This window comes from Pyrus communis, chromosome 10 (genome assembly GCF_041283825.1).
Source record: "Pyrus communis isolate YQ-2024b chromosome 10, ASM4128382v1, whole genome shotgun sequence".
NCBI classification, from domain to species: domain Eukaryota; kingdom Viridiplantae; phylum Streptophyta; class Magnoliopsida; order Rosales; family Rosaceae; genus Pyrus; species Pyrus communis.
The window spans coordinates 9,881,250-9,906,917 of record NC_142574.1 but is presented as its reverse complement, the minus strand read 5'-3'; the positions used below and the strand labels follow the sequence as shown (position 1 = coordinate 9,906,917).

The 25,668-nt window shown below is 38.0% G+C and overlaps 2 protein-coding genes and 2 pseudogenes across 3 annotated transcripts; all 4 read left to right on the top strand.

The window, feature by feature from the left end:
- The first annotated feature begins 233 nt into the window (after window positions 1-233).
- Window positions 234-1,146, top strand: LOC148693511 (uncharacterized). The gene is made up of 2 exons (XM_088678822.1): window positions 234-754; window positions 851-1,146. The coding sequence occupies exons 1-2, from the start codon at window positions 289-291 to the stop codon at window positions 865-867; spliced, it is 483 nt and encodes a 160-aa protein (XP_088534948.1). The 5' UTR covers window positions 234-288; the 3' UTR covers window positions 868-1,146.
- A 16,532-nt stretch (window positions 1,147-17,678) lies between these two features.
- LOC148693509 (protein disulfide-isomerase SCO2-like) lies at window positions 17,679-22,035 on the top strand. Of its 2 annotated transcripts, XR_015952615.1 has the most exons (4): window positions 17,679-18,161; window positions 18,270-18,396; window positions 20,948-21,084; window positions 21,298-22,035. XR_015952615.1 is itself a non-coding variant. In XM_088678495.1 (3 exons), the coding sequence occupies exons 1-3, from the start codon at window positions 17,802-17,804 to the stop codon at window positions 21,019-21,021; spliced, it is 561 nt and encodes a 186-aa protein (XP_088534621.1). In that variant the 5' UTR covers window positions 17,679-17,801; the 3' UTR covers window positions 21,022-21,175. The 2 variants fall into 2 exon arrangements, 1 of the variants encoding a protein (XP_088534621.1); XM_088678495.1 differs by lacking the exon at window positions 21,298-22,035 and having other exon boundaries at window positions 20,948-21,175.
- On the top strand, window positions 21,400-22,035 carry LOC148693510 (calmodulin-like protein 30 pseudogene; annotated as a pseudogene).
- Window positions 22,036-22,853: 818 nt separating this feature from the next.
- Window positions 22,854-24,827, top strand: LOC148693508 (putative pentatricopeptide repeat-containing protein At3g47840 pseudogene; annotated as a pseudogene).
- Window positions 24,828-25,668: the final 841 nt, after the last annotated feature.

The window sequence follows — 25,668 nt, the reverse complement described above, 5'->3', positions numbered from 1 at the left end:
AAGATTCTCCTAACATTGGAGAAGATTATTTACGTACTTGACAAGCCTCTTCCTGACATACCTCTTGGCCCTGAGGCCACAGAGGATGAACGTGCTAAGTATGACAAGCACGTTGAGGATGATACACAAGCCAAGTACTATCTGTTGGCTTCCATGAATGAGGAGCTATAGAGACAGCACGAGGGCATGGACAGTGCATTTTCCATAATACTCCATCTTACGAAGTTATATGGTGAAGGGACGCGCAACCGTCGCTTTAACACTGTTTGTGAACTTGTGAAGACCAAGATGGTCAAAGGGGCTCCAGTGCATCAACATGTACTGAAGATGATAGGATTCATAGAACAACTGGAGAACCTAGGTACTCCACTTGACGGGGAATTGGCCCAGGACTTTATATTGGCTTCTCTTCCTGATTCATTTTCGCAGTTCGTAATGAACTACAACATGAATAAGATGGATCATACTCTCTCTGAGTTACTAAATATGTTAGTAACTGCTGAGAAGACTATGAAAGAGAACGTTGTAGGGACTGTTGCAGTAGCCTACAACAAGCCATCCTCTTCCAATCCTAAGCCGTATGGCAAAGGAAAGGGGAAGGAGATAAAGTCTCCCACTCCTAAGCCGAAAGGAGGAGTGAAGAAAAAGAAAAAGGAAATGGAGCCCAAGGGGACTTGCCACCACTGTGGAAAGGAGGGGCATTGGAGGAGGAATTGCAGGTTTTACCTTGCAACTCTTAAGGACAAACCAAAAGGTATGGTTTATGTTCTTATCTTCAATTCTAAATGTTAGATCTTCTAAATATTTATATTTGATATAAAAGGCTAATCACTTGTATAATTGTATATAGGTGGAGAAGCCAAGTAGAAGAGGAACAAGCAAAGGAAAAGTGGAGAAGGGTTCGATCACCATGTTTTTGCTTACTACTTCGGAAGTTTGTTAGGCATTTAAAGATTGTCTTTAAACTCTCTTATTTTGTTAAGAACTTATTATGTGGCTTCATATGATGGATGATCACTAATATTGCCTAAATGTATGAAGGTATTTTAATTAGTCTCTAAAAGTATAGAGCTAATGTCTTTTGTATTAAACATTATGAATGTTTGAATTATCATATTAATGTAATGTGAAGAATGCCTTCTAATATATTATTTCCTTAAAGTAGTGTTATGAATTGAATATTGTCTTGTTGTATCCTAGTTGAGATACAAGAATTATATCACACTATAATGATATAAGTAATAAGAAAAACGTTTCTTATATGGTTATCACTTAAACCACAATAATCAAGGTCACTCTTGATTCAATTAGTAGTTTTGAACAACTAATTGGGCATTCTTAAAATTGTTTTTAAAATGTTAAGTGTGTTAGTGATTAAAACCAAGAAAGAAGTGTCTAAATCTATAAAAAGTTTAAAGATTTTAAATCACTTAATAACAAGGCATCAACTTAATGAAGGTTGAAACAAATGAGCTTGAAAGGTTTTAAAGCTACTACACAATGTCCTCTACCCGTATATTCCACGTTTATACATTTTTGAATGTATGAAATTATTTCTCATTAAAGTCATGAGAAATAGTGGGAGGTGTAAAAATGGATATAAACTTGAATATGATTGGTTTATAGTTGTCTAAATAATAATAGTATTTGACTATTATTAAGAGTTTGTAATTTTAATTGTTAAAAGACTCAAGCCCTTCAAAACGTTAAATTCTATGTTGTGTAACATTCTAAAGAATAGTCTTTGAATGTTAGTTTCGTCAACCTAGCATAAAATGGTTATATGTTGGAAGTTGTCCATCATTCTCTTTTATGAGAACAAGCTAATAACAAAGCATATGGACAAGTTGATGAAACAAAAGGGAATAGTTTCAAAATGAGTCACAACATATAGTTTAACAACAAGACAATCCAAATTCGTCACCTCATGGTTCAAATCATAAAATGAAGATTTAAGAAAGCATTTTCCTATATGATAGAAAATCATTTTCATATCCCTTATAATGAATGTGTCATAAAATCACAAAAGGGACACATGTATGGACTTGTGAGTAGATATCCAAAAGTGAAAAACCATGGGTTATCACTTTAAGATATTACTATATCCCAGGATCAGAACCAAAGCAACTGATAGAGTATTATTGCCTTTAAGAAAGGAACATCAGAGTGGGACTTTGGAAGCGTGCATTCACTTAGGTTACGAACCAAAGTGAAAATAACCCATTTTAAAAAATGGAACTTCATAATGGATGAAGTACTAATCATATGAATGTATTGTTAGTATCGTACTACAATGGTCTCAAGGTTGGAGCAAAGTTTGTATAAAGTATACAAACAAAATATATGTCGATATATTGTTTTAGAAACTGCTTCAAAAGGTGTTTTGAAAGGAAGGGGTTCTTTTAGAACCAATGATTGAATCCAAACCATAAGGTCGTTAGTAGGATACTACGACGTAATGGGGCGATAGCTCAAGCCATGGAATCAAGGTCTCATCAAAGTATTCGAACACAAGAAAGAGACATCATCAAAATGTTTTAGAAACATTTGATAAGTAAATCCCTTTTAAATTAAAAGGTGATTAATACATAACCAAGTTAACCTACGAGCATAAGCTCACTCAAACTAGCATGTATAAGATACACTAGTGATTGACTTTAGTGCAAGTGGGAGATTGTTGGAAATATGCCCTGAAAGTCAATCTTTGGAAGAAACCTTTCAGGACAATGAATTGATGTATATATATGACTCTTATACATCGGAAGGCAAAGATACTAATTAGGACTATCTCAATGAACAAAATATGTCCTAAATAGTGAATCCATGGACAATGGATCGATGGAAGAAGTAACCTAATGATGTTAGATTACAGAGACCTTCTTCTCATAACCATCATGTCCAAAAAGGTTCCTGGTCATAGGATTGTCGGAGGGATACTGACAATCCATAGACCGGTACATACTATGTCCGCTTCAATTGGAAGGATGGAAAGTCTCATCCCATTCGTGTAGCGACACTAAGACAAGTATGTAGGTGCTCATTAAGGGAATGAGTTCTGATAGGAGCATATTCATGCGACTTAAATGGCTTGTTCTCGTGCATTTACGTTATGTTTCTTTAGTTATTTTAGTCCTTTATGCTTCTTTTGTGTGTTTTCAGGTTCTAAGGGCAAAGTTTGCAAAATGATGTCTTTTGGAGTCTTTTGGAGCAAATAAGAGATTGGAATGGTTGCATATGCTTAAAGCCAAGTAGATGGACGAAATTGAAAATCAAAGGAGACAATCCCCTTGTGCCGTGCATCCACCATCCCAGAAATCCACCCATCCCACCATCATTCACTCTTGAATCCACATGCATTCCCACATGCATTTCCTTCATTAATTAACCCACATGCACCCTTTATTCAATTCACCACAACACAACACACAACACACCAACACAAAATTCCCCATTCTATGCCGTGCATCCCCTTCCATTTTCTGCAGTTTTTCTCCTCCATTGCAGCCACTCCAACCACTCCCCATTCCTCCAAAACACTTCACACCACCCCAAAACCTATCCTTAGTCCTTGTGCCGCAACGAAGAGGAAGAGAAGAGGGCCTAAACGTTCATACAATTCAAGTTTGAGTTGTTGGAATGTTTAGGTGTTTCTTTGATTTCAATGTTTAATTTCAATTCTCTTTGTCTTGTACGTATGAAGAACTAAACCCCCTTTAGCTAGGGGGTGATTCAAAATACATGTTTATGCTTGCAATATGAATTGATTACCTTTGGTTGGAATTTCATAAGTTGTGGATTCAATTTGTTTAACCGTTTGATTGATAACTTATTTATGTATGTTTATTGAGAGTGCACGCTTAATTTTCATGCATGAATATGACGCTAGAATATAAGTGAGTTTCACCTAATAGTTATGAACTTATATTCACAAGTAGTGGAGGTTGCTTATAAACAATCGCGTTAAATGAATTCTTGGCACGAGTTTCATGCTCATCATAGTAACGAATGCCTCGTCAACACTTATAGTTTTCATAATGCTTAATGATCTTTGATTGTATCTTTATTGTGCTGTTCACGTAAAGGACTTTTGGAGAATGTTGTGAATTGCGTTGCGCAAACCCATCCAATTCATTAACTTAAGGAAAACTTGACGGTTAATTTAAGCGGACATAATTAACCCGGAGTGTTGAGTTTCATAATTTATCGAAAGACCAACTGAGAATCAATCTTGTATGCAAGTGTAACATGTGTGGAGAAGAACCCCTTGGCTATTCCATCATCCATATTTTCATCACATTCATATTTACGTTTTGCCTTTAATTACAATTTGTGCAATTTAGTTAATTTCGTCAAATCAAACCCCCCCTTTACTTTCTTATTCTTTAGTGCTTAGAATCTGTTTAGTTTATGTTTTAAAGTATTTTTGAATTCTTTGAGTCTAGTATAGTGTTTTATATTGTGTTTTTACGTTTTTTTAGTCAAATCCAAGTGATTAACAATCCCTCCTAATCCCCGGTCCAGAACGATCCCTACTTATACTTATACTACAATTGTAAAAAAGAGGGTTTAATTTGTGTGCGTATAAATCACGCATCAAGTTCACTGAACACAATCGAACGAGAGTACTTGCATGGAGGTCTACTCACATGTCAAGCAAGTAACTCTAATGGTTGGAATAATGTAAGTAATCCTTTGACCTGAGGCATCGTCGTTGTCTTGTGGTTAAGTACTTAATCTTTGATTATGTTAAAGTCATTCCGTTCGCGAGTGTCCAAGGCATCGTTGGGGTTAAGCCACTTAGCCATGAAGGCAAGTGAATGCACAACAAGGAATCTCTAATCCTCGATAAGAGAGGATGAATACTCTAAGATATGATTCGGGAATCTTCGGCCGAAGTATCGAGCGTAATAAAGGAAAGCGTTCCTATACGTCTCAAATGAATCATATAAGAAGGAATAATCACATTAGGGGTTTGACATTATAAATCCATACCCTAGTAATGTGATTGAAAGTATTGTTTTAGAGAAGGATCGAATTACATTGTAATTCCAACTGAATAGGTTCTCCGAATAACTTCTACATTAGCTTGGGTAGCCATGATATATGGTTAGATGTCACTCATGGCTTGTGAGTTCATCAAAAGGAAGGTGAATTAAAAGTAAGTTTTAATTCACTAAGTGATTGGATAATCAATTGGATTGGTGCCAATCACCTCACTGCCTTGCTAATTAGAACCTAAAAGATTGTTCACCAATACACTCTTGTAGTGAGTAACTAATGGATGAAGGAAATAATTAATTGGATTAATTAAGTGTTTTGATTAATTTAGAAAGTCTAAAGAAATCATAAAAGCGATAAAGATCGTTTTGGGCTTATAGAAACGTTCGGGTTTAATTAGGCCCATTGGGCCAAAACCCATTGGGCTTTTATTCAAGCATTGGATGACTTGAAATAATTAAAAGCCCAAAGCCCAAACCAAACACATATAGCCGGCCAAAGAGAGGGAGAGAGAAGGTCAATTGTTGACTTGTTTCTTTATGTAATAAAAGGAACTTTATAGTGAAAGATTCATTAGGGTTTTGATGTGTTCTAAAACAAAAAAAGAGAAAAAGAAAAGCTCTCTCTCTTGAACACAAAGGGCCGGCCACCAAGGGGGTGATTTAACTAATCATCTATACACCCTTTTGGTTATTCCTTCATCTTTCTCATTACAAAGTGGGTGAGGATCTTTAGAGGTTTTCATATCTTTGGAAACTTGAAGAGAACCTAGGAGCACTTACTTTACAAAGTGGAGGAAGCAAGGAGGGAGGCTAGGCTCAAGGAGTTTGAGGAGCAAAGATCTTGGAGGTGGTCCATCCTTGGTCTAAGATCTAGATCAAGAGGTATAAAACTAAACCTCTAGTTTGTTCTTCTTATAAATTTTGTTTTGATGCATCTTATATAAACCTATGCATCTTGAAGGGGATTTGCATGACTATAGCTTTGATAAAATGTATGACATGCTTCCGTTGCTTTCGTATATAAATTTTGAATTGTATATGCATGCTAGTCACTAGAAATCCCACATGAATCTCATAGATTTCCCTTCATCGACATCCTCGTCGGCACACACGCGACCAGGGTTAGGTTCTGATACCAAATTGTCACATCCCCGCCCGGGGTGGATCACTTCCCAGGCCCGCTCCACCACCGTAGCACAATATTGTCCGCTTTGGGCTTACCATTCCCTCACGGTTTTGTTTTTGGGAACTCACGGGCAACTTCTCAGTGGGTCACCCATCATGGGATTGCTCAAGGCCCCTTCTCGCTTAACTTCGGAGTTCCTACGGAACCCGAAACCAATGAGCTCCCAAAAGGCCTCGTGTTAGGTAGGGATGAGAATATACATTTAAGGATCACTCCCCTGGGCGATGTGGGATGTCACATGGATACTTACTGACAAATAATTGCACACCTTCGCCTTCGCCTTCTCCAACATCACTCACCAAGATTTTGACTGCATAGTGCAAAAGGTTTGAACGATGTGCCCAACATCGTGGACCAATGCACTATGTTGATCTAGCATAAGTGCGGCCCGATGTTGCTCGTCATATCCAATCGTTATGCGATCGTTGGTCACCCAAGTGATCTTTGTTGTCTTCAACTGTCGGCAAGGACCCCAGGTGTTTTTCTTAGCTAAAAAAAAATTAATAACGTCAAACAGATACTAAAAATTTTACAAAAAAATTAAGAACGACAAACATATACTATAATTATAACATTTCTCAAATCCTGCAAACAGTAATAACCAATCTTTCATATCCAACCAACATTTGCAACAATTAAATCACACAAATTGGCACCAAACACGCAATTGGAGCATGCAACAAATTTTTTTGAATAGAAAATATTTTACAACTGAAAAAATAATGAAATCAACGGACTTTTTTTTATAATTATTTTACCTGTTGCAAGTCATCGACCTCGGATGTGGAAGCCGATGTCATGTTGGCGCGTGCGGGGCCGCCGATGAGTATGCCGCGCGCTAAGGGGAAGAGCCACCGAAGACGTGGATGAACCGACACCTGGGCAACCTGGGGACTAACTAGATCAACCTGGGGAAGTGGCGTAGGGTCCAACTGCGGTGGAGCAGTCGCATTAGTAGTAGCAGGTAGGGGAGGCAGCGGAGATGCACTCATCACACTCCTATGGCTAGAAATAAGATGAGACATCTACACAAATGTAAAAAGAAATAAAATTTAAATCATTAAATTACAGAAACTAAATATCCAAAAAAATTATCCCAAGTAAAAAATTAAGAAATTCTCCTTACATTAATAAGGAGAACTAAATCTTAAATAGAAAAATGTAAGCATTAACAAAAATTACTAATTTATCTCGGCTCCTTTATCATCTTTAACCCTTGTGATCGTGACCCTTAATCAAATACCATCGTGACACCGAAGAATTTTTTAGCAACCGCGATTATAAGGGTTCGCAGGTTGGGTGTTACCGTTACAACCACGATGTGGTCCTTCTGGTGTTTTGCCTGGGTCAACGACCCCATGATCAATGCGGTTTCTTTGAGCTTCGACTTCGGAGTTTAGCACCACCAAGGTAATGATGAGGAAACAAAGGATGAATGACTTCATGTTTGAAATACCCGTGAATATTATTCTCAATGTGTCTCTAATAGTTTGTATTTGTATTCACTAATGGAATAGATGGGACTATGAATTTATGAGAGTTTTGCCGCGGATGAGTCAAAGACATTGGGTTTTAACGGATTTTTCTGTTTGTTTATACGGTTTTATTTGTTGTTGATCTTGAGAGATATATACAACAATTATATAACACACTACTATTAAAAGGCCAAATAGTTACTCAATGGTTGAGCACTTATCTCTGTGTCAATGACATGGTTAAAGCTTAAACAAATATCTCATGAATAGCGTGCAAACAATGCACGCACTAGATTACACCTAAGTAGGACCTTGAAAATCTCTCGAAGAGATAACTATTTTTAGTATTTTTTTTTTTCTATTTGGAAGATATCTTAAGGAACAACATATTATCTAACAATAGTAGGTTTTTTGGAATCACACTCTGGATGATTTATAATTGGTGTCAAGTTTGAACAAAGACAAGTGTATGTAATGTTGTTCTAGAATAGATTAGCAGATTTTTTTTTTTTTTTAATTTTGGAAGAAATAGATCAATAGAAAAGAAAAGAAAAAAAAAATTCTAATCCCCATTCAAAATCCCAAATCGAAACCCTAATTAAATTTGACGAATTAAGGGGGAAATTTTTTATGACAACAACTTAAAGGTGGGCGTAGTCTAGCTTTCCTTAGTTGCACTTACGACAACGACTTCCATACTCTCTAGTGTGAGGGATAAACTAATCCCTCGACACCTGTCTGGGTAAGCTCTCTAGTGTGAGAGGGTAAACCAATTGTCCGACACCTATCTGGATATGTTCTCCATTATGATAGGGTAAATTGATTCCTTGACACCCATCTGGGTAAGCTATCTAGTGCAATAGGGTAAACTAATTGTTATCCAATGCGAAAGGGTAAACTAGTTCCCCGGCAACGGCGCCAAAATTTGATGTGAAAATTAACTTGACACACAAATTAAACCCTATTTGTGACAATTGTAGTAGATATGTAGGTAGGGATCGTTCTAGACCGGGGATTAACTAGGGATGCTAATCTATGTAAATAAGACTCAAAAACACTAAACTAGACTCTATGGACTCAAAACTAACTTTAGACACTTAAAACAGCAACCAATACTCAAAAGACTCAATTTTAGACTCAATAAAGGTTTTGGACGAAAATAGGACTTGACTAGACTCAAAAGACTCAAGGAAAACAAGTTTTGACTCAACTATGAAGACTAAATAACATGAGGATTGTGTTTGACGAATTTTAGACTCAAAACAAAAACTTTGTAGAAAACACTTTTGAAAAACAAATTTAAGTAAAATGAATGGGTGGAAGGCTAGTTAGAGGGTCCTTCTCCACACATGATATATGCATACAAACCAATGTCCAGTTATTATTCCTTTACACTATGAATGACAACGCCCCAAATTAGTTGCATCGCACAACTAACCCTCAAGTTTTCCTTATTTCATTGAATTAGATGGAATACGCATCTAAACCAAATTATCTTTTTCAAGTTCTTTATATGAGACGCATAACAAAGATACATATCAAAAGTCATTAAGTTTTGTGAAAACTATAAGCATTGACAAGGCATTCATCACTATGAAACACATGAGACTCATACCAAGGATTTACTTAACGCGATTGTGACTAGCAACCTCCACTACTTGTGAATATAAGTGAATAACAATTACGTGAAACCCCCCTATACTCTAGCATCAAGTTTATGCATCCAAATTAAGTGTTAACCCCCAACCACATACATAAAACAGTTTTAATAACTTAGATAAGCAAATCACATTCATGCCTAAAGAAATAATAACCGGACGTAATCAATTCATATAAAACATATAATCATGGCTTCAAATTCTCCTCTAACTAAAAAGAAATTAGTTCCTCATGTTCGCAAAACAAAGATAATTAAATTTAAACATTGAACTAAGACAAAGGATAGAATACACCTAGAAACTCTCCACACTCCAATGGCAGATTTCAAACCCTCCTTGGATGGCAGATTGCACAAGTCCTCATCTCTTTGCTTCCTTGCTTGCGGCACTAGGGTGGTGTAGAATGGATTGTGGTGTTTGATGGATGAAAGTATGAATGAATGAATGAGTGAGTGGATGGATTAAATGGTGAGGCATTGGCTGTTTATATAGGCTAATTATGCACACTTAGTGAAGGAAAAGGATTGCACAATCCCATGGAAAAAGGGTTAAGTCTTTGTAGAAACCAAAAGGGAAAGGGATAGGGAATTTTTGCTAGAAATTAAGGGCTTCTAGAAACTAGGTATTTTTTGGCAGAATTTAGACTTCTAGAAGGGGTAAAGGGTAGATTTCTGGACCTAAATGGATAAGGACTCATGATATAGGTGTAGAGGAATGATTGCAACTCCTAAACCTACAAGGAATGGTCCACATGCGGCAAACAAATGGATAAGGCTTCTAGAAACTGAATAGGTGTTTAAATGTGTAATTATTCCCCTCTAATTAGCTAGATTTAAGTCCTAACCTGATTTGGATAGGATAGGATAGGATAATGTTAGAGTTAGGAAAGGATAAGGTTGGTTAGGATAGGATAAGATAAGGTTGGATAAGGTTCCTTATTTCTTGCTATTTCCTTATTTTCTTTGCATTAGGACTTCATCCACCAGATTTGTAGTCTTTCCTAGCCCTTCTTGACTTCAATTTCGTCCATCCTCTATGCTCCATAGTTAAGCTATCCAATCCATGCCCAAAAATGCTCCTTTTAGCTCCAAAATACCCTTTCTTGCTCCTTTTGCCATTAGGACCTAAAAACATACGAAAATAACATAAAAGACTGAAATAAATAGTAATTAACTCACTAAATGCAAGGAAACAACATAACTAAGTAGCATAAATATGCTCCTATCATGATAGGGTAAATTGATTCCTCGACACCCATCTGGGTAAGCTATCCAGTGCAATAGGGTAAACTAATTGTTATCCAGTGTGAAAGGGTAAACTAGTTCCCCGACACCCATATGGGTAAGCTCTCCAGTGCGAGAGGGTAAACTAATTCCCCGACACCCATTTGGTTCTGCTCTAGTGCGAGAGGATAAACTAATTGCTCTTTAGTACGAGAGGGTAAACTAATTGCTCTCCAATGCGAGAAGGTAAACTAATTGCTCTCCAATGCGATAAGGTAAACTAATTCTCTGACACCCATCTGGGTAAGCTCTCAAGCGCGAGAAGATAAACCAATTCCCTGATACCCATCTGGGTGAGCTCTTTAATGCGAGAGGGTAAACGAATTCCTCTACACCCATCTGGGTAAGCTTTCTAATGCAAGAGGATAAACCAATTCTCTGACACCCATTTGGGTAAGCTTTCCAGTGCGAGAAGATAAACCAATTCTTGGACACCCCTCTGGCTCTCCTCTTCAATGGGATGGGGCAAACTGCCCATGAATTTCCACACAACTACTTATTTTGATGTGATTAGATAACGATTTCCATATTCCACAGATCTTTATCATGTTGTGATGTAAGCCACGCAGCTCAAAAGATAAAATAGTCAAACACTAGCTAAGCAACAAATGGTCAGGGGGTAACAGCCGACAACGAACTCAACATCTCAACACCCCAAGAATCCAAAATTCACTACCATAGTGACTCTGTGTGATCGTCAGCCTTTTTCAAAGTAGCGTACCCAACCGACGGTTTTAGGACTAAATGTTTTACAAGACGCTTTAAGCAAGCAAAGTTTCAAGAAAAACAAAGATGAAGTAAAGCGAAAAGAGTTTATTAAATTTCTAGCAAATTGATAAACTTATATGAAGGTCGCAGAAATCTAACACAAGCTAAACAGAGCAGACTACTCATTTAGCAGCTTGGATAACCTTGGGCTCTCCTGCAGGCATCCTGGCTTCAGCAACCATTTCGCACTCAATAGTTTGCTCACTCGACACTTTATCTTTAGCAACTCTAATCTTGGCAGCACCATATTCGATTACTTCATCTATGGCAGTTGAAAAATTAAACTCAAGTAGTTTCCCCCATTTGGTAAGCAGCTTATACATGGCTGCCCAAACTATGGCCCATGCCACACCCCTTCTTCTACCCATGCCGGGCCAGCCTTTGGCTTTGGCCAAGTTGAGCAGCCCATGTCGTGGCCCCTGCCACAAAGCCTACACCACCCCGACGGCTGCCTCGCAGCAGCACCACCCAAGAAGAAGACAAAGAAAATTAAGCTTTTCTTACCTTGGTACGGCGCCGAGAAGACAAAGAAACTAATAGAAGATGGTACTTCACACAACCCAGTCGAACAAAAATAATCTTTCATCTTCTTCAGCTAAAATATGTGTAGTAGTGGTAATGGTTTCTCAATGAATTGCGCCGGGTGGTACGCAATCAAGCCGCATAGCACCTTCAACGCCTCCATTAAGATCGAATCTGAGAATGAAAACAAAAATCGAAATAAACTCAAATTCGGTGACGAAATCGATTTTGCTTGAACAATGGCGAAAGCTTGTTAGGATTTTCGGCTTGGTTTCATCGTTTTCGTTCATTACCTAGGTCTAAAAGGCCAGTGAATTCACCAACTGGGAAAGAATTGGACAAAATAGAATTTTTAACGGAATAGTGACGGAATGACCATATCAACACATAACAGTCCTGGTTTCATTGCTATCTATTATGTGCCACAACAACACATAACTGAATTTTTAACGAAATTGTGACGGAATGACCATATTGATTTGTGATACCTATTTTTAGGGACTACAGTGATTGAATTTCAATTTTAGGGACCATCTTGATGAGGCGAGTCAATTTCATAGACTATTTGTGATAAAAAAAACCCTAAAAACATTGAATACACTTTGAATTAAATATAATGAATGGCCATGTAATAATTAGACGTGTCCAGATTAGGTGTCATTTTTCCTTTTCTTGCTGTACACAAAAAAGTTTTACAGGGTACAACTTCCATAAACAAAGTCCATAGAGTTCAATAGCAACAAGAGATATCAGGCCTTAGCATCAAAATCAAAGATACATTGTCCTTATAGCATCCGAGATTATCCTTATACTAGGGAATTTGCATCTAATACAAACAAATTGAATGGTGATTTACAAATCAAAACACTATATGAAGTAGAATACTTTTCTTTTTCAATAACGTTTTCGTATACAATACAAATAATACACCCCAAAGGTTATTTCACCTTGAAAGGCCCTTATTATCGTTTTAGAATATAAAAAAGTACACAAGAGCTGCTACATCAAAATGCCAATGTTTTCCCACCATCTTGACCCACCTACTTAGCTCTTTTATCATCTTTAACCCTTGTGATTGGGGGCCTTAATCAATTAGCATCGTGACACCCAAGAATTTTGAGCAACCATGGTTGTAGGGGTTCGCGGGTGGGGTTTTACCGTTACAACCACGACGTGGCCCTCCTGGTGTTTTCCATAGGTCGACGACTCCATAGTCAATGCGGTTTCTTTGAGCTTGGACTTTGGAGTTTAGCACCACTAAGGTAATGAGGTGGAAACAAAGGATGAATGACTACATGTTTGAAATGCCCGTGATTATTATTCTCAATATGTTTTTAATAGTTTGTATGTGTATTCACTAAGGGAATATATGGGACTACAAATTTATAAGAGTTTTGCCACGAATGAGTCAAAGACATTGGGTTTTAACGGATTTTTCGGTTTGTTTATATGGTTGTATTTGTTGTTGATCTTGAGAGGTATATACAACAATTACATCCCACACTACTATTTAACGGCCAAATAGTTAGTCAATGGTTGAGCACTTATCTCTGTGTCAACGACATGGTTAAAGCTTAAACAAATATCTCATGAATAGCGCGCAAGCAATGCACGCACTAGATTACACCTAATTAAGACCTTGAAAATCTCTCGAAGAGATACCTATTTTTATTTTTTATTTTTTATTTTTTATTCTATTTGGAAGATATCTTAAGGAACAACATATTACCTAACAATAGTAGGTTTTTTCAAATCACGCTCTGGATGATTTATAATTGGTGTCAAGTTTGACAAAGAAAAGTGTTCGTAATGTTGTTCTAGAATTGATTAGCAGATTTTTATTTTTTTTTATTTTGGAAGAAATAGATCAAAAGAAACGAAAAAAAAAAAGAAAAAAAAAGAAATTCTAATCCCCATTCAAAATCCCAAATCGATACCCTAATTAAATTTGACAACTTAAAGGGGAAATTTTTTACGACAATGAAATAAAGGTGGGCGTAGTCCTGCTTTCCTTAGTTGCTCTTACGACAACGACTTCCATGCTCTCTAGTGTGAGAGGATAAACCAATCCCCCGACACCCATCTAGGTAAGCTCTCTAGTGCGAGAAGGTAAACCAATTGTCCGACACCTGTCTGGGTATGTTCTCCATTACGATAGGGTAAACTGATTTGGCGACACCTATGTGGGTAAGCTATCCAGTGCAACCGGGTAAACTAATTGATCTCCAGTGCGTAGTATCTCATTCATCCAGACTACTAACTTTCCCACATTTGTACATAATCACGTGTTTAATTGAATTCGGTCACATGTATACAAGAAACATGATTCAATTAACTCATATTCGAGGACAATATCGATAAGATTATCCATAACTAAAACAAACACCAAACGTGAATCTAAGAACATAAAAAAAGTGTTCATAAAATAAACCAAGGTTACTAAGGGGGATTCGGCCAACATGGTCATTCATGTCAAAATTATGCTTTTCCAACAATGTTTGGTGGAGCAAAATTAGTCTCACATATTGACTACTAGAATGGTACTCCTTAACGACATTGGTAGGGGCACAAACAAATGCATAACCAATGATCTATTCCATCAAGACAAAAGTAGATTCTGCAGGGTTAAGGTTCGGGAACAATATCCCTAATTCTTGAAGTTTCGGGCATGATGCCACACCTTGGTAGTGCCAAGGATCACGCTTCGGGCATGATGTCACATCTTGGCAGGCCCTGATTCTACCATATGTTGTAAAAACAAACTCGAAATTGGATTGTGAGAGAGACAAACCTAGACTTGGATTCGAGAGGCTCTAGCTGAAGCTGGAGAGGTCTGTTTGGTAGACCTCTGCCTAAGCAGAGCAATACCATTCAGTGCACCTCTGCCGAAGCAGAGCATGCCATTTGGTGCATCCCTACCGAAGTAAGGCACCACCATTCGGCAGACTCCAGTTGAAATCGGGTCTATACTATTTAGTACCTCCCAACCGAATTGCTGGGGTACTTTTCTCTTGCATGTGTGGTAGTAATCAAGTTCAAGAATTTGGTAAACTTCTGTTCTCTACACTGCTGCTTTGAGAGCGAGTTAGAAGCAAGGAAGGATGGGAAAAGCAATTTGGATTTCAACAAAAAATTATAATTGAAATTAATAAATTAACCTAAAATTACAAATTTTAACTAAAAAATATAACCAAGATCCTAAAACTACTAATTTCAACAAAAATTATAATTCCAAATTTAAATTATAACTAAAATCCTAAAGCTACTAATTTCATTTAAAAATATTGTTTCAACTATATATTATAACTAAAATCTTAAAATTAATAATTTCAACTGACACACCCCAACCCGAAATATCCACCTGAACACCCGAATTGCGATGTGCTGGTCGACATCTAGAAGGTGACGAAGCCATAAAGTGTAGTGACGTGGTAAATGTGAATAAATAAAAACCCAAAAGTGACTAATTTAGAGTGCACATGTGAGCGGGGATTGAACCCATATCACACAAGTGATGTCAGAGCATAGGTAAATTGTAGTAAAAGAAAAGTAATGACATTTATACCGAAAAGAGAAGTCTCCTACATAACAGCTTTTGCCAACCATCCTTGTTGTCATGAAACCTCTAGCACTAAAATCCTGGAGGGGCGAAAAACAAGGGTGAGTGGGCTTGAAAATAAAGTTTCGTAAAAACCTTTTCGAAAAGTGTAACCTCTCGCTGTAAAAAAGGTATAAGCATGGTTTCCTAAAAATAATATAATATTAGTATGTAATACGGTACCCTGCAATAAAAGTGAGTGAAAAGATGTAGGGTACACCAACAAGGTATCTCAACATTAAATCTCAAGTTGTTATTATACAAAATCATTGCTCATTAATTTATGTAGGCACACAAGTCCACTGTAGAGATATTCAAACAGTGGAACAGGCTGGGTGTAGGTTTACATTCTAGTACTACATCACGTGAGTTGCGCTAGTCGCATCACATATGACTCCAAAACATCACACAAAAGGATAGGCTATCACCTAACTCTGGATCCAAAGTGAATGTAAACGATGCATGTGAACTACACATGAAGCTGGTCCTTGGCCCATGACAGTACAAATAACTAAATGACACCGTACAAACGTGTAATAATGAGCAGATAACATGCAAGAATGTCATGCCACAAGTTTATGCTCACAAATAATATTAAAAACATAAAATGTACGGAAAGTCTATTTGTAAAGCTAAACATGGCATGTCACATCATAGTATATAAAAGCAATTGCTGGGAAAAATCACATATACATATATATACGTAAAAACAAAAGACTCACTCACATATACATGTAGGTCATAACCGTTCAACTATTTTGTTTGCAGTACTCCTCTGGGTGATCATCTCCTATACGGGAAATTATTACACTAATCACTAAACTAATAAGAATTAGTGCACTAAACTTAATTTCCCCGAGTTTGCACAAGAATTGGATTTTTGTTAGAGAATTCTAAAATAACACAACCGAGTCATTTCTCAACCATTTTACCCATAAGAGGTATCAACACGAAGCTTGGGACGAGGAGAGCATTTTAATACCTCTTGGGGAACAAAACTTGGTCGGAGGTGACCGGAAATTGGCTTAAAAGCCACAACCAAAATTGAGTTTCGCACAAACTTGATGCATTTGAGCATGCATTGCCTGAAACTAGTTCTTTGGACATTGGGAAAGAGTTCTATGATTTCAAACTCGACCAAACCAAAGAGATTTCACCGGGTTTTGAACGGAAGTCCTACAAACTCGCCGGAAAAACTGGTGGGTTAGATATTCATCCCTCAAACGCACTGAAACACACATGCATGCATGAAACCTTGTTAGAACTTGAAGAAAACCTTGAGAAAGAGTTGGAGCTTACCAAGATGAAGTGGTGTGGTTTGTTGGAAGATGGCTCGAAAGCCACGGAGGTCGCCGGAGTTCGTTGTCGGGGAAGGCATGCACATGCAGAGGATAACAGGGCTAAAAACACACGGATTCAAGTTTGAACTTAACATAACATTCATTTCCATCACAAATGGAAACCCAGAAGTTGAAGAGAATGAGAGAATCTCACCTGAGATTGAGAGTTAGAGCTCGAAGCTCTCGGATCTTCAATGGTAGAGCACTCAGAGTTGCTATGATGCTGCATGCAAAGCTGTACGTAGTCATGTTCCCTATGTCCCAAAGGTTCGAAATATGGATTTATGGGACTAGATTTGGTCGAAAAATGTGGTTTGCTGGAGAAATGGAGGGTGAAGATCCTTGGCCGTTCGGCCTCTCTGTTTCCAGAGATGAAAAAGATGATGGAATGAGGGTGAGAGTTTTAAAAATAAAACAATTAGTGAGAGGGAAAAGAGAGAGAGAAGCCGAAAAGAAAGGGAGGGAGAGAGAGAGAGAGAATCGGTTTTAAAAGAAGGAAAAGAAAGTGAGATGTCGAATATAATAATAGTTGAGTGATGTAAGTAGAGAGAGAAAGAGCCGAAAGGAGAGGAAGGAAGTTGGAGGGACTTGATTGTCTGTCCTCCCCATCTTATACCTTTTTCATCCTTTTTTATTTTTATGATGACGCTTAAATTATGTCAATATTTTATATTTTTATTATTTTTTATCTTATTATTTTTATAAAAAAATTAATATAAAATGTTGACGTTACTTAACCGTTACCATAAAAAATAAAAGGCATTGAAAAAGGTATGAGATGGGAGGGGAGAGAATCTAGGTCAACTGGTGAAGCTTCCACTTGATAAACGAACAGGGACCGCAAGTTAGTGTGCCTTGCTGTTGCCGCGCGCGCGGCATTGGTGATCTATATAAACAAACCTCCCTCTACTTATAGCCTTTCTTTCTCTCTGTCGCTCCTCTGACTTCTGAGCTCCTCACCATTTCTTGGAATGTTGGCTACAAACCCTAGCCTCTTCTTCCCCACCAAACCCTCACCCCTCCGCTGCCGCGCCGCCACCGGCGACCTCCATCGGGGCCCCACATTCCCCCGCCTAATCCAATTCCCCTCCACCGCTGTCGACGCGTCTTCTGTCGGCGTCCGAATTGGCCAAGATTCTGACCTCGAGGGCGGTAGCAGCGGGAGTTCTGGTGTTAAGGTGAACGCCAAGGAGAGGAAATGGTCACGCGATAGAGAGAGCTATTTGTTCGACAACGGCGACGCCCTCCCTCTCCCGATGACTTATCCCAATACGTCGCCCGTCTCGGCGGAGGAGGTTGACCGCAGGCTCCGATGCGATCCTGTAGTTGAGGTCAGGATCGGAATTTCAGTTTTGATTTGGTTCAAATTTGCAAAATTACCTGTGGATAATCCATTAACCAAAAATTTATTTAAAAAGAAAAATTGGAAATTGTTGTAGGATTGCAAGGAAGTTGTGTATGAATGGACAGGAAAGTGCAATAGTTGCCAAGGCTCAGGATTTGTAAGTTATTACAACAAAAGAGGAAAGGAGACAGTCTGCAAATGCATACCCTGCCAAGGAATCGGTATGATTGTAAATTTTTTTAATTTTTGGGGTTTTCTGAGCTGATTTTGTGCTTTGTATGTTGGAGGCTTGTGACAGACGGGTTCTACTCGATTACATGTTAAATTTTGTGCTTTCTCGTTTTGGGTTGTGATTGGAATTGTTCATTACATATGTGTTTGTTCAACTGTTTACTGGTTTAAACACTCACATGAATCATAGGTAAATAGGCTTTAGCTCTTGAACAATAGATTTTGAGACCATCATGTTGAACATTTTCTTGTGATACTCTGTTCAAGGTGTAGAAGTGTATTTCAATTTTTAACATAGACTGGTACAAATACCGGTAGGCTTGTTGGATTTGTCAAAGTTCTTCCTTTCTAAACAATATAAGCCTTATATAATTCAACTGGTAGGCTTGACAGCCTAACTGAACAGGAATAGAGCATAATCAAAGTTATTGTTCGAATTCTCAGATGTAGACTAGTTGGGGACAAATGGAATTTTTTACTTGGGAATAATTCTTTGAAATATATTATTGGGGTATCTGGAAGTGTTCCTTGGTTTCTTTATGCCTCTAGGAAATTTTATGTTGTCGTTGTTCCATTTGGTTTCTCTGAACTCTTGTATACATAAATTATGTCAAGAGTTTATAGAGTTCTCTATCGTGTCTCTTGTTTCTCAATTACTGAGGCCAACAGGCAGTAGCACAGCTGAACCGTTTTCCGGTGGCATAAACATTGTCCTCCATCTGCGTGTGTGTGGTGAGACAGAGAGAGTAATATAAAAAGTTACCTCAAAGGAGCTATGATGGTACATTATCAACTAATTTATGTAATTATATATATTTCGGTACTATCTAGTCTAGTGTGACATAAACGATCTAAGTATGTGAAACTTGAAACTATATAGGTAGTGATTGACAGTTATCCCGAGTACATTAAACTTACTGGTTAATGTTGGACAAAGCATCCTTGTGGTTTTAACTTTTGAACTCTCGAGTGTAAATAATATGCTCTCCTTTCATCTTATTTCATCTTAACAGATACAACCTTTGTCTTTTCTGTTGGACGCAATCCTTCTAGCTCTCATGTGTGACTATAATCGATAGGATTTGTTGTGACAGTTAGAAGCAAGAAACCGGGATATTTGAATTTCTTACAATGGTTCCTGGCGGCTAAGTTGAGGCTTTCCTTTAATATCATGACTTGTATTGCCTGGGGCCTTTTAACAGATATGTTAACATGTCAGATTGCTGCATCTCCCCTATTATTGTCCATTATCCATTTCAGCCACCCATATAAATCTCATGGTAGATCAGTGTTTTAAAAAACTCACCTCAGGGCACACCTAGGCGGCCTTGAAGGCTGGGCGGTTGGATTTTCGCCTCTGTTTTGTGGGGGTGGCCGTAGGGCGGCGTCGGGGTGTGCCTAGGCGGCTGAGGCATGCCTAGGCGTTCAACATGGGCGTATTTTCCCTTCAAAATTGATGTTTGTTTCTAAAATGTAGGAGACTGTTCTAGTTAAACGAAGAAGAAAGAGAGCTTCTCTCTCCAAATGACAAAGTCTAACTCCAACTCTAACTCTTCCTTTATTTTCTTTTAAATTCCCTATAATAATTGCTCCACTAAGCCTTTATTTCCTTTTAAATTCCCTATAATTTCTCCACTCAGCCTTTATTTCATTTAAATTCCCTAGAATTTCTCCACTCAACCCTTATTTCCTTTTGAATTTCCCTATAATTGTGACACTCAACCTTTATTTTCCTTGAAATTCCCTATAATTGTGACCACTTACCCTTATTTCTCTTAAAGTTCTCTATAATTGCTTACAATAAAACAAATAATTACAACATTTTAAGACTTTATGACATAGTTTCTAAGTACAACTAGACTTAGTAATGAAGAAGATGTTATTATCTTTGATTTAGTTATAATTATATTTGTTTTACAAAGTAGTATATCTATAAAATATAATTATATATGTAATATATATTAAAATTTTAGGTACCGTGAAGCTTCGCCTCACACCTAGACGGGGCTATCCATGGGACGCCTCGCCCACGCCTTGGCCTTTTAATACATTGCGGTAGATGCATGTTTTCGAGTCCAGTCCTCAAATAAGGTTTAAGTTTTAAACTTAGGTAATGAAATGATATATCATCTGAAGATGTATGGAATTTAAGATAAGCGTGTCTCTACCATTTTTCAATTCTTTTGCTTTAACTCCAATACTGCCTAGGTCTGCCAACTTTCTTCTCTTGGTTGGAGGTTTAGTGCCAGAAATAGGAGCAATGAAAATGTTTGGCACGCAGTTGGGCACAATTCCATGTTGTAAAGGGGAGGTATATGAGAATATTTGATGATGCGGAAGACAACTTTAACATTTACGTTATGAAAGAACCCTACGGGTAGGATGCTTAAAGTTAATAGGCATCAAAGCTTGTGCAAAGCTCGAATGGAAACTTTACTGATTCATTTGGGTCATCATTTATGAACGCAAATCTTTTTTTGGAACCCTTGTGTTTTTTATTTACAACCCTAGAGTTCTTACTCAAGATATTCATCATTGTAGGATACGTACAGAAGATAACAGCTCGCAAGGACATTGAAGTGATGGTGGATTTGGATAATGGAAAACCGCCATGAGCTAAACATAGTTATTTCTTATTAATTTTTTTGTATATCGGGAAATATTTTACGATTAGTTTGGTGAGTTCTGTTTTAACTCCCTTTGAGTACTTATTTATAAATTTCAAATAAAAAATAAAACCAATCTTCAAGGGGAGATTGTAGTTGCTTAGCCCTTGTAAAGAATGTATTCCTTTCTTATCTATTCTTAGCTTTTTTCTGCCATTTATCACCTAAGAATCTATTCTTCTTGAATTGCCTCAGCTTTTTATGGAATGAAATTGTTGTATACAGTATATAAAGATCGGAGATGCCAAGTTTCTGCAACCTTGTATTGACGGTTACCTGGACCGTTGAATAAAAGTCTGATTTTGGTATTTGCTCTGATCGCCTGAGATGGATATGTCGAATGTCAACTCCCTCGACTTCCAGTACAGCCTCTCAAAGTGGAAGTTTCTGTGCAAACCATCTCGGATATTTTCCTTCCAAGACAGGCAAAACTCCGGCTTAGCACTTACTTTTGAGCCAAATCACAATGAGATGAAGAAAGTCTTTGACAAGTTCGACTCCAACAAAGACGGGAAGATATCTTCGCCTGAGTACAAGGCCATATTGAGAGCACTAGGAAAGGGAAGCAAGGTTGGACAAGTGCAGAAGATTTTAAAGATTGTTGATCTGGATCGGGATGGCTTTATCAATTTCAAGGAGTTCATGGATGTACACAACGGAGGGATTCGGACGATAGACATCCAGAACGCTTTTCAGACGTTTGATTTGAATGGCGACGTTAAAATAAGCACAGAAGAAGTTATGGAAGTGCTAACGGGATTGGAGGAGAGTTGCAACCTTGACGACTGCCGGCGGTTGACTTAAATGATTTCATGACCATGATGTGTTAGGGTACTGCCAGATGGCATACTAGGATGATGACATCTGTATAAGGTTGTTAGTAGTTAGTTACTTGTTAATGGATAAATAGGAGACTGTAAAGATGGAAAGGCAGTTAATGAAATTGTATTGTTTGTATTGTTATTCTGTTACTCTCTCTTTGTGCAATTGTGGAAGATGTAGAGCAGGTTCTAACATTGGTATCAGAGCCAAACGTTCGTTCCTCTCAATCCTTCTCCGTTGTATACCGCCGCAAACGTTTTGCAAAACCATGGAATCGAGGGTTTCCAATCGGGAAGCCAAGTCCGACGAGTTCAAGAAGTCTCAAGAAGAATTCAGGATTTCTCAGGCCAAATTTCGGACCGAATTCAAGACTACCACTGATTTAATTCTTCTTCAATTGAAGTTGCTTGCGGAAAAACTTGGTGTGGAATCTTCTGCAGCTACATCGACGCATCAGCCGTTCATCAAATCGACATCTCCTCTCTCTCTTGAGAAGTCTAATCAAATTGTTCTCAAGCTTCAATCCTTCCACAAGGAAAAGGTTGGTGCTCGAGAGGAAGTGGATGAATTCTTGTCTCAGTACCGTCCAAAATACAAGCCCAAAAGTCCTCCTTGTCTGCAACCCATATTGAAGAGATTCAAGAAGGTTCACGACTACGGCAAACACCACGACGATGATTCTGCGACATTTCGTTCCAACCCCAGATTTCAACTAAGTTTTGGGTTTTCTTTGAAAGTTCTGGCTGGGGAGAACAAGAAGGTTTTCGATTTGTTTGGCAGGAAAGCTAAAGATTCTGTGCGAAGTCCTCCATTTCTTGATTTTGATTACAAAACAGGTGCCACAAACGATTTGGTTTCTGGGTTCCCTGTTTCTGATTGTGAATTTATAGGAATGGAGAAAAAAGTTTATGCTTCAAAATTGTTGGCCAAGAAAGGTGAAGACTCCTTGCTCTGTGATGTGGGTCTTTGTTCTTTTCCTGAAGTGGGTTCTTTCCCTAAAGTGTTTTTAATTTCGGTTGCGAAATCTGGTGAAAATGATGCCCACCATGTGTTTGTTGGACTGTAGCAAACGGTCGACATTGCTTCTTTGAAGCTTGGCTTCCATGAATTCACTCGTGACAAAGGCGGAACAAATATTCAAAGGTTCTTTCATTCGAAATCAGCGACTGTTCTTGAATCTGATTGTAAGAATGGCAAATCCCAAGTTTTTATTTTGGAAATTCATGTTTCTAATGTTGAGTTCAGGAAAGCTAAATTGCCTGGTTCGCGTGCACTCTACCTGTTCGACAAAATGTCGAACTCAGGTTACATTCTTGATATTAAACTTGGCTACCATACGAGCATTCGTGATAAAGGAGGTACCAAGTTTCTCTCCAGTTTTGAGTCAATGGATTTATTGGCAAGCTGTGAGGACTCAAGTTTCTGTGTGGTTATCAATCGTTCGATGGGCTACTACTGCAAGGGAATTCGGGACAAGGGTGGAACAATTAGTTAGAGGCTCTTCAATTTGAAGTCCCAGAATAAAGATTGTGTTTCTGATTGTTCCAAGGTGGTCAAATGTGAGGTGAGTTTTGATTCTTCCATGATCATTCATAGGGAGTATACTGGTAATTTGGGATTGCATCATTTAGAAGCTTGTATGGACAAGAACAGAAAAAATGAAAGAAAGTTCAATCTCTCCGTATTTGAAACTGGTTGCTGTGTTGTTTGCTATGTTGTTCCCAATCGTGACTACTGCAAGGGCATTTGGGATAAGGGTGGTGGCAAATTAGACTACGGGTTGCAGTTGTGTGAAAAAATGAGGATACAAGATGTCTTTTCATGGACATCAATCTTTACAACTTACGTTTGGACAGGTCAAGAGGACCGTGCAATCAAAGCCTTTATAAGAATGCAGGAAGCCGGTGTCAGTCCTAACGAATACACTTTTGCAGGTGTCATATCTAAAGTTGCCAATCTTGCTAGAGTTGAATGGGGTGAACAATTGCATGCCCACGTTTTACAAAGGGGTCTTATCTCTTTGTTGTCGGTGGAAAATTCCATTGTAACCATGTATGCGAAATGTGGGTGTTTGGCTTCAGGTTCTAAGGTGTTTCATGAGATGAGCAGGAGAGATATTGTTTCATGGAGCCCTTTAATTGCCGGGTATTCTCAAGGAGGTTACGGGGAAGAAGCTTTTCAGTTTTTGTCGTGGATGAGAAGGGACGGACCACAACCAAATGAGTTTGCTCTTGCTAGTGTATTGAGTGTTTGTGGAAGCATGGCAATGCTTGAACAAGGGAAACAACTGCACGCTCATGTTCTGTTTGTCGGTTTAGAGTTTACATCTGTGGTACAAAGTGCTCTTGTGAATATGCATTCGAAATGTGGAAGTATAAAAGAAGCTGCAAAGATCTTTGATGTGACAGAACTTAGTGATATTATTTCATGGACGGCGATGATTAATGGATATGCTGAACATGGGTTCTACCGAGAACCCATTGTTCTCATTAAGAAGATTCCTAGGGTTGGTCTGAAACCAGACTTGGTGACCTTCATCGGTGTTCTTGTTGCTTGTTGCCATGCTGGAATGGTTGATCTTGGTTTCCACTACAATTCAATGAGCAATGACTTTGGGATTAATCCTGCAAAAGAACACTATGGCTGCACGGTTGATCTCCACTATCAAGCTGGACGGTTAGGTGAAGCAGAGGATATGATCAAACGTATGCCATTTCAACAGGATGATGTTGTTTGGTCTACACTCCTTAGAGCTTGTAGGCTCCATGGTGACACCGACTGCAAATCCGAAATGTGAGTTAAAAGCTCAATAAATAAAAGGAAATTGAAAACAGGTTGGAAAATAAATTCCTCTTATAAAAATAATTCATGATTCGTAAACAAATCAAGAATTATTTACAACCTACAGTAAATAGATGAATAAACTTTTTCTACTCCAATCTAATCCAATCTCATCCTACCTGCTCTCTTGAATGTCTAGTTCGTAAACCTGACAATAGAGGAATGAGCTTCAATAGCTCAGTAAGGACATAACCTTATCACAGTAAATTGACAATATTAAATTAAGTGTCATGAAATCATATAGCCAAATATCAAATCATTGTTGATAATAATGCATGAATGCAATGCAACCTCTTCAGCTACCCCTGTTAATTTATATAATAAAACATGCAGACTTGCACGTCCCATACCATGCATTTTACCACTACAATAGTGCTTCAAATGTTCCATTATAGAAACTAACCCCTATATTGACAATGTTTTTTGCTGTGATCATGTTGGCCGCACCGGGGGGCTTTGTTTATGTTGGAATGCTTCCAAGGTTGATATTAATATAATTTCCTCTTCCCCTAGATTTATTCATTGTTTTGTTAAGGATTTAATTAGTAACCAAGATCAAGTTGTTACCTTTTTTTATGCCTTCCCTCACGCAAAAACATATGCAATGCTCTCTTTGGGAGGATGTCTTAAAGTTGGACTCTATAGATAAACCTTGGTGTATAATTAGTGACTTAACAATGTCACCGAATGATGCGAAAATTAACTTAACACACAAATTAACCCTCTTTTGACAATTGTAGCATATAAATAAGTAGGGATCGTTCTTACATCGAGGATTAAGAGGGATTGCTAAACACTCTAAACTGACTCAAATAAATAAAACTGACCTTTAAAACACTTAACCCACTTAAAAAGACTCAAACAAGTTCACAAGACTCAAAATAGGCTAAAAGCACCCAAAACTGCCTAAAAACACAAACTGGGCAGTTTTGA

Excerpts from the sequence above, each read along its gene's own strand:
- LOC148693509 (XM_088678495.1), top strand. The coding sequence starts at position 17,802 with ATGTTGGCTACAAACCCTAGCCTCTTCTTCCCCACCAAACCCTCACCC. Across the intron at positions 18,162-18,269 it reads GATGCGATCCTGTAGTTGAG|GATTGCAAGGAAGTTGTGTA; the intron begins GTCAGGATCGGA and ends AAATTGTTGTAG. Across the intron at positions 18,397-20,947 it reads CATACCCTGCCAAGGAATCG|GATACGTACAGAAGATAACA; the intron begins GTATGATTGTAA and ends TCATCATTGTAG.
- LOC148693511 (XM_088678822.1), top strand. The coding sequence starts at position 289 with ATGGTCAAAGGGGCTCCAGTGCATCAACATGTACTGAAGATGATAGGA.